This window comes from Aspergillus tubingensis, assembly GCF_013340325.1.
Source record: "Aspergillus tubingensis WU-2223L DNA, scaffold_8, whole genome shotgun sequence".
Classification (NCBI taxonomy): domain Eukaryota; kingdom Fungi; phylum Ascomycota; class Eurotiomycetes; order Eurotiales; family Aspergillaceae; genus Aspergillus; species Aspergillus tubingensis.
This window is the reverse complement of record NW_023336282.1, coordinates 3339402-3348344: the sequence shown is the minus strand read 5'-3', so window position 1 is coordinate 3348344 and position 8943 is coordinate 3339402. Positions and strand designations below refer to the sequence as shown.

The window sequence follows — 8943 nt, the reverse complement described above, 5'->3', positions numbered from 1 at the left end:
CTTCTTGTTCCGTTCCCCCGCACGAGAGAGGAGGACTCGATTCGAGGGGCTTTCCTCTCTCACTCTCGCGCCCTCTCTCTCTCTTCTTTTCTCTTTTGATTTACTACTCAGCTTATTCTCTTCCTTCTGCAACTGTCTTCTTGACTGTTGATTGTTTACAAAACTACGTCCGATTCATGTCTTCGGACATGCCGTTTATGGCTTACATCGCTGCGATTCGTTACCGACGAATGTTAACTCTTTTGCTCGACGAATGATGGATTCTCAAGTGATCCGGGTTGCATTTCCACTAACAAATCATACTGACTGACACTCAGGATGCTTACTTTGTTGAAGACATGAGAACAACTTATTAAATTCTAGCTTTTGATCGCAGCAAAGTCCACCAAACATGGCTGGCTAACTAACGTCAAATCAAAATACATACACATTACGTTCCCAAGGTGTGTGTCTTCCCCCAGCGCATTTCGGGTTCAAAGTGAATGTGGTGGTAGACGCAAGTGCGCACTCCTGGTGCTCCTCGTCCTGCCCCGACTAACGAGTCTCGCAGTGAAGACACAAGCAGTCTACCGCGGGCAGACTACCTGGGTCGTCGCATGGCGGCGAGACCGGTCTACGATATCCAGAGACACACCCTTGACGCTTTCTATCCAATCGCTGTCGTTACCGTGTCATCCACCAACCGGTGGCATGCCAGACTGCTTTTGCATTTACTCAGCCAGGCCAAGGTTCTCCTCAGCAGGGACCACACGGACGGTGTTGGTGTGGCCCATACCGCCGCGCCATCCCTGGACACAGACAATGTTGTCACCCTTGTTGATGATGCCGAGCTTGAGGGCGTGGTTGATACCCCACTTGAGACGGCGGTCAACATCCTCCTGCCAGACCTTGACGTTGAAGTCGGGCTTCTTCTCGGGGAAGAGGAAGGGCCAGACACCACGGTACAGGTGAGAGTACTGGATTCAACACGTTAGCATACGACTCTCGAAACGACACTAGCTTCTCGACTTACCCGGGAGGCAGCGGGGTTACGGGTGACCATGACAATGGGGCACACGGGGCGGTACTTGGAAAGGTAGCGAGCAGTTTTACCGCTACAGATCTGTCAGCACTCATCCTACCCGACTGGATATATCCAATTGGAAGCGTCGCTACATACCTGGTAGTCAAGACGACAATGGCACCAGCGTTGAGTTCCAGACTGGCGCTAACGGCAGCCATGGCGATGGACTCGACAGTGTCGGTGGGGCGGGGAGCAAGGTTGCGGAGCTCATCGAACACGTTGAAGTGAGGGATGGCGACCTCGGCGAGCAGGCAGGTCTCGGACATCATCTTGACGGCCTCGTTGGGGTAGTTACCCTTGGCGGTCTCACCCGACAGCATGACACAGTCGGCACCGTCAAGGACGGCGTTGGCAACATCGGACACCTCGGCACGAGTGGGACGAGGGTTGTATGTCATGGACTCGAGCATCTGAGTGGCACAGATGACGGGCTTACCCTTGATGTTACACTTGGCGATCATCATCTTCTGGGCGATGAAGACCTTGGGGGCGGGGATCTCGATACCAAGGTCACCACGGGCAACCATGACACCGTCAGTCTCCTCGAGGATCTCGTCGAAGTTGTTGACACCCTGCTGGTTCTCAATCTTGGCAATGATCTGGATCTCCTTGCCCTCCTCACCCAGAACCTCACGGATGTGGCGGATGTCGCTACCGCGGCGGATGAAAGAAGCGAAGACCATGTCGACCTTGTTCTTAACACCGAACTTGAGATCGGCAATGTCCTTCTCGGAAAGGGCGGGGAGGTCAACGTCAGTGCCGGGCAAGTTAACACCCTTGCGGGAAGAGATGTTGCCGTTGTTCAAGCAGCGGACGCGGATAGTCTTGTCGTCTACGACTTCGATGACCTCGAAGGAAAGGATACCGTCATCAACATAGATGAGCTTGCCAGGAGAGATCACCTTGGTGATGTTCTTGTAGTCGAGGTACCTACAAGACGACTGGTTAGCGGAGTCCGTGCACAGACAAGTCTGGGCTGGTCTCCCGATCCACTTGCAGTGGTCGGAAGAACACGGGGAGGAGCCTTACATGTTCTTGTCGTCGGAGGCGGTGGCATATTGATCATCGGTGGTGATGTTGAGCTCATGGCCCTGCTTGATAGGGATATCCTTATCATCGGGGGTGTTTCCGGTACGGATCTCGGGACCTTTCTACGGAGGAGTCAATTTGGGGATCGCGACCGGCCAAGGGACCGGAGAACTTACGGTATCGAGAGCAATGGCGAGAGGACGTCCGACCTGGGTCTTGGCGGCCTCACGGGCGTTGTCGATAACAGATTGGTGGTACTGTGGCGGGTCAACATACTGTCATGTGCCAATGCACGGATGGGGACCGTTCTTACCTCATAGGAACCGTGGGAGAAGTTCATGCGAACAACGTTAAGACCGGCTGCAAGCTAGTCAGCTGATTGATACCTTCCAGAGTGAATAGGTTTTATCGGTCGTACCAGTGCGGAGAGAGTTGATCTTCTCCACGGAGTTGGTCTTGGGGCCTAAAGAAAAATCGGAGGTTAGCTTGGATGAGGTCAAGTGCGGGGTGCGAGGTCTTCATGAAGAGATGACAATCGCGACGACACAACTGGCAGGAACATACCGATGGTGCCGATGATGGAGGTGCGGCGGAAGTTCTTGGAGGGCACCATCTCAGTGTTGAGCTTGGAGTGCCACTCCAACTTCATGCGGTTGCTCAGGTGGTCGAGGGAAGAGCTGGCGGCCATCTTGACGGATGATTGATCTCTACTGAACTAACAGGAAAGACAGAAGAGAAAGGGATTGATGGAAGATGGGAAGAGAGAATGGAGAGAGAAAGAAGAGAGGAAGAGGAGAAGAGGGAGAGATAATAGGGAAGGAAAAGACGGGGCCGGTGAGCGAGAGAAGAGAGAGATGGTGGACTAGAGGAGGGGTGCCCGGGAAGGAAAAATGTTGGCGGCGGTGATTGGCTGGATCGGCCCTTTTTGGTGGGATTCCTGCTTTGGGACACTTTTTTCTGTCGGTCGGTTCCCCGCGGGTTGAGAGAGCCAGAGCAATCAGTAGTACTTACTCCGTACTTAGTTTAGTTGTGCCTCCTGCTACGGAGTAGTTACAATCACACTTCTCATCGCCTGCCTAATTCCCATTATTAATGACTTTTTCCCTCCCCGGCACTATCGCTGGGTATCAAAACTCAATAATTTGCTTCGTGATCCACCTTTCACTGCTTTTGCTTCTATTCTTTGATCGGTAGATACACCCTGCTGCCTCTGTCCGCGCTTTTCACTGGTCAGCCAAGGGTTTCCGCCCAGCGATCAGCAGCAGCTTTTGTCCACTTCATCCTCAGGCACCTGCTTCCGCGCATCTCAGGCATTCATACGCCGCATGCAATATTAATTGGTTGGGAAGATCCAAAAGCAATTCAAGCCCAAGCCACAATCTGGCAGATACACCCACACAACATTCCCCTACTATCTATCTATTTATCTATCTACTACTACTAACTTTGTCAAAAGTAGAAATCTGGCAGGACCACATGATCCCCCTTCCTCACTGTCCAGTTGACCCCACATGGTCGCGGATCCATCCTCTCCTAGCGAGGTGGATTTTTGATGTCTTTGTCGGTGCTGAATTTTCTCTCCCTCGCATAAAAGCGCCCAATTTCCCCTTTCCCTTCGCAAGAACTATTTCCCTGACTCCATCGGAATCCATAAGGCTGAATTTTGCTCTGCTCGGATGGACCCAGTTGCCAGTTATGGAGAAGCTGTCTCTTTTTTTTTACTTGCTCTTTTGTGGGTAAGCAATTTTACTTAAGGTAGTAAGTAATTTACTCGGAGGTTTTCTCTTCCTGTTGGAGGTTCTTAACTCCGAAGGCGTGCCGATGCCTTTACTTGGAGATAATTATTGTTAGTTGGATTAGGATGGGAGATAGTAGTAGCAGCAGCTGAACCACATATATCCGAACTGAAGCTTGGTAGTTATCTTGGCCTATTATGCTCAATATAATTATGTAAGTCGGTCATATGAAACATCCATGGTCGTTGCATTGATATTCATATTTTCTGTGATTGGACACCCCCAAGGTAGACAGCAAATTGTAAAAAGGTTCTCACTCAGTACTTACATCACCCATACCCTCACCACCACCCCACAAGTACCTTCTACCTACGAAATATATGAATTACGAATCCCGATCTACACCTACTTACTTAGCACCTGATTCTATCACCACAATCACCCCGTCCCGACTCAGCCCCCGGTGAATGAATGCTATGGATAATCTGCAATATGCATGCTAGGCCATTCCACTCCGTAACTACAAAGCCCGCCGTCGGCTCGGCACACTTCCTCTTCCAAGGATAACTAACTATACTTAGCACAGATACATACTTAATATGATATTAGTCTGCAGAGCCAAGCCCCGGTTATCTTCATTCATTCCCCTTCTCGGTAGTGTTTCATCCTGCATCCACCCGCTCAGCTACTATTTACAAAGTACTGCCGACTTGGCGGTGATGTGATTGCGTACTCTCTACGGAGTGAGTTTGTTTGGTTTTGTTTAGATTGGTTTCGGACTTCGGAGAATGAATGAATTAATGCATGCTGATCTACTTAGTATTGATGTTTGTTTGCTCAGATTTGCTTTTTGGGTTGAGTTGGTTTAGTTGTTGGGATAGGATACTGAATGGGAGTGTGGGTAGTATATATGATCCATCCTATCTCTAAATTCATTCCGGAGTACGTAGTACTATTTATAAATGGTAGAATACTCCATACTTAAGTAGTAGATAGGCAGGCACTGCCCCTCCATACTTTACCCTCTACTATGAGCAGCGCACCACAAACAAGTGGTCGCTCGGCTCGGCTAGACAACTTACTAACCAGCTAGCTAGCTAGCTGTCCACCTCACTAACCACACCAGCCACTCCCTCAAACCCAGCCACCCAATTGACCCATGACCACCAGCCCAGCCTCGCTCACCGCCTCGCACCAATCAGTCGCCCACGTCATGTGAAAGCCACGTGAACTGGATGACTTCCTCCGTGGGGTGACCTGATACCTACCTACCTACCTATCTTTCTTTTTCTCTCTATTGCCCACTCACAAAGAATAATCCCACGCTCATAGCCTTCACTATCCCTATTGATACAATCCGCTGCTGCGAAGCACTCAACCTGTCAGATTATCATTCCCAAAACTTCCTGTCATCATGGTATGTCACAGACCCAAACTCGACCGGACCGGATATGGATGGATAGGGAATAAGAAGAACTGGGATGGGATGGGATATACTAATATTCATTGGTGAATTCAGCTCGGACGTCTCAGCCACTACGCATTCGATGCGGTTCTGAGTATGTACACCCTTATCCTATCTTCTCTTGTTGTTAAGTTGGGTTTGAGTTAGTCGCTGACCTATTTCCCCATCTAGTCTCTGCCTTCCTGGCTGGCGTGAAGCGCTCGACTGGATTAACGTAAATTCTACACCTCATTCCTCTTTTTTTATTTTTCGATCACTGCGCTATCTTATCCACCCTATTTGTGACGGCCAGTAAGCTAATCAGTTCATCCCGCGCACATCCCCCAAACCCTGGGGGCATCGCGTGGGGTCTTTCACAGCCCCAGTCTCAACTCCGACAAAATCACCGATAACAAGGACTTCAAGAAGTGGATCGATAACTACCTGGGTGTTGGCGAGTGGGTGATGGATCAGTCTGTGGCTGTGTTGGGGTCGACGAGCTACTTCGAGCGCAAGCGGTAGATTTATCACTGCTACTGATACTTCTTAACTACCGATCACATCGCTTTTCCTGTGTCGGGGTCGCCGGTCGGCTTACGAATGGGTTGAATGGATCCCTGGTGGGGTGGGCATCTATGTGTGATTTGCCTGGGTTGGGCGAGTACACTACTATGTGAGGCTGGGGGTTTCTGGCTGGAGGAGAGATTGCGATATAAGGCAAGAAAGGGATTAAAGGGTATGAACCCCGTCGCGGTTGAGGGTATGGCTGCGATGGGTTGTTGCTCACGATTGATGATGGCATTTCGGCTCGTGTTCGAGTAGCGCAAGTCATGGCGTTGGGTATTTTGCGTTGACTGTATACCTTGATCCATGCTCCAATGGCAGCTCCCTTTGGAGCATTTGCATCTCTTCTCGATATGCCTGTCTGTACATAGGTTCCCTGTTGAGGGATAACTCATCTGTATCTCTGTTCTCCGCTGTTTAGCTAACAACGGCCATGCTGTGACCGGACTACCCATCCAGGTTGCTTCCGGTATTTTCCTATCCACCAGTACAGTCACCGTGTGCAGGTCACTGACTAGCCTTGGATTAATACAAGAGTATCCATTCTCAGGAGTCCAGTTCATTTCAATGTGGTAACCTCCGCAGGACCCGCCATTGGACCGCGAGTGTGGTCTCGCAATAACAGATGCGCCCAGAGTGAAAGATTGATTGTCCCATGCAAGCCTGTGCGGGTCTATCATAGCACGTATGTGCTCGCTAACATGATTAACATCAAGAGCGTCCACGCATGTAAAAGCCTAATCGCCAAAAAAGAGCCAGGGTATGTTCTGGAAGCACCGTAGGGTATTAAATGAGTGACGTGATTCGTTCAATCGTAACTTTCGTACTATGTAATCATCGAACCTATGTCCGGAGTAATGCATCGATGTCCAGACGACGGTAATAGGAGATATGGCCCATGGTTTCCCAATAGTGTGCTACGCACTCTGACGAAATCAGAATAAGTTGGGACGAAATAAACGTATCTAAGAGGAATATTAGCATGCATAGCGAAAAGCTGGGCATTTTCAAATCAAACTTACCATCTCTGAAACCGAGGCCCGCTACATGACCTTTGCTCCGTACTATACGTGCTCCCTGGAAGAGAGCTTCCTCGGCAATGCGGACGAATCCTCCGGGGCCAATGTCATCTGCTGAGAAAGATATCTCGCCACGAGGGACGTTAGGGTCTCCAGTGAGCTTGATGGCCTCAAGGCTGCATCGCTCTTCTCCGTGATCACGTTGTAGGAAAAGCAGAAATTCGCATCCATGTGCCGAGTAGTCTCCAACCCAGATGCCTTGGTATGGTTTCTTGTCTGTAGGCGTATACAGCTCGGGGTCAAGTGTAGCATAAGTCGACAGCGTCTCGCTCCGCCCAGCGGTGAAGATCGGCATACCCAATCGGAAGTGTGCCCATCTTCTAATTCGAAACGCATGCTCGGAAATTTTGTCTAGCTGTGGGGGTTGGTGTTCCCACTCCGGATCAACTTCACCACGATAGACGCGGTGTTTAGTTGGTATTGTTTTAGGAGGCCATTGTTGGTTTGCCACAAGATCAGATGTTATTCGGGCGGAGCAGAGCGAGAATGAGTTGAAGACATGCTGCGTCTCGAGAGGCATAGGCATGCGGGTCTCACCGCGCAAATATAACGGCCGTCCCTCGTGATGGTTTTTCAGGAGCAAGACTGGATCATCTAACCAAAGACTGACCTTAGGATTGAACGTTTGGATTATAACATCTGGATTCCAGTCCCAGAGTTGGAACTGGTGCGAGCGACGTTCTGCGATAACCCGGTAAGCCTCTATGACACCCCGTCGGTGATCGTAACGGGCGAGGATCAAATTTCCCGTGTGCTCGGTGTCCGCAAACCAGATCTTGTTGCGAGGAATGAACCAACAGGGATGATGGGCGATGTAGAGACTGCGAAAGGAGTCAAAGACACCTGTTGTGTGTATGGGTTCGGGAAGATTGGAGTTGATAATATTGGCCCATAAAAGTTCGTTGGTCGCATGCTCAGCGAAAGTGCGGCAGGTAGATGACAGGCGAGCGAGATCTTGAGCCGATAGAAAAGACAATATATGCTGGACTAGCTCGGGAGGAAGGTCTAAAAATGAAGCGCTGGTTTCTCGGGGATTGTTGGAAGTTGTTTCCGATAAAGACGCCGGGGGATCGTCGTCCATCTCCACGGGTGCCTGGTTTCGTTCCTCCCAGGCCGGCTGATTGACAAGCGCAGCAGCCATCACGAGTCTCTTGGATGGAGTGAAAGCCGAGAAGCCAAGGGTGACAGGTGCAGCAGCAGATGATCTGCCAGATAGCGCTCGGAATAATTGAGTTGACAATGAGCACAAGAGCAGGGGAGATAAAGTAGTCAAGGAAACAAATGGTTGACGATCTGCATACTAAGTTAGCTTCCAGTGGATTAGCGAGGGGAAGGCAAGTCCAGCTGGCCGCCCGCATGACATCACCCTTGCAGCCGCCCCCGATCACCTCATCAACGGAGCTGTCCAGCCAGATGTCTAGGTAAAGAGCGGTGCATCCCTGCGAGCATTGTGCGAAGCATGGGATGACCAGTATTGAATGGCGTTACTGGGAGATCATTCATTTGGCCACAGCAGTTCGCAGGGGACTTCCAAGTTGTCGTGGTGGGCTGCCGGCAGTAAGAGAAGTTGAGTTGAGGGGGAAAACGTCAATTTGGTGCTCGTCACGGGGATGGGCGATAAGATACGGAAACAATGTCTTTTATTGGCTAGTCACACAACAGATACAATACGCCTTGTCTTTCCCCTATCAATACTACATACAAGGCAGGCATTATCCGGGTGCCTCAATAACAAACTTGTCTTGATCACGATTTGGAATAACATAGCAAAACACAGCGCCTGAAACGCAAGGCAGCCGGGGCAGTCAGGTGACCGGCGCAAGGGTGGGTTTGTTTACGCGGTCCCAATCGGGCAATGGCCCTGTCCCTCAACGCGTCAGGAAGGCACGATGGGCCCTTGCCTAATCGGGAAAAATCACAATACTCCAGTCCCGTGGTGATTGCCGTCAACTGTTGTTCCGAACTACCATCATCATTACTACTACTCTATATATCTATTGGTTTGGTCTACGGCGCTATAACATCATT

General features: G+C 50.3%; 3 protein-coding genes across 3 annotated transcripts; 1 reads left to right on the top strand and 2 right to left on the bottom strand.

The window, feature by feature from the left end:
* Positions 1-710: 710 nt before the first annotated feature.
* AtWU_07425 (pyruvate kinase CDC19) lies at positions 711-2780 on the bottom strand (the record flags this gene model as incomplete). The annotated part of the gene is made up of 8 exons (XM_035502534.1): positions 711-956; positions 1013-1094; positions 1160-1993; positions 2093-2214; positions 2269-2349; positions 2406-2452; positions 2511-2555; positions 2657-2780. 8 exons carry the CDS (start codon positions 2778-2780, stop codon positions 711-713), a joined length of 1581 nt encoding a protein of 526 aa, XP_035358427.1.
* Positions 2781-5242: 2462 nt separating this feature from the next.
* On the top strand, positions 5243-5794 carry AtWU_07424 (DUF1748 domain-containing protein; the record flags this gene model as incomplete). The annotated part of the gene is made up of 4 exons (XM_035502533.1): positions 5243-5245; positions 5348-5387; positions 5465-5507; positions 5653-5794. 4 exons carry the CDS (start codon positions 5243-5245, stop codon positions 5792-5794), a joined length of 228 nt encoding a protein of 75 aa, XP_035358426.1.
* An 885-nt stretch (positions 5795-6679) lies between these two features.
* AtWU_07423 (F-box protein) lies at positions 6680-8418 on the bottom strand (the record flags this gene model as incomplete). Its single annotated transcript, XM_035502532.1, has 4 exons — positions 6680-6801; positions 6859-8208; positions 8282-8354; positions 8404-8418. The coding sequence occupies 4 exons, from the start codon at positions 8416-8418 to the stop codon at positions 6680-6682; spliced, it is 1560 nt and encodes a 519-aa protein (XP_035358425.1).
* Between the last annotated feature and the right edge of the window lie 525 nt (positions 8419-8943).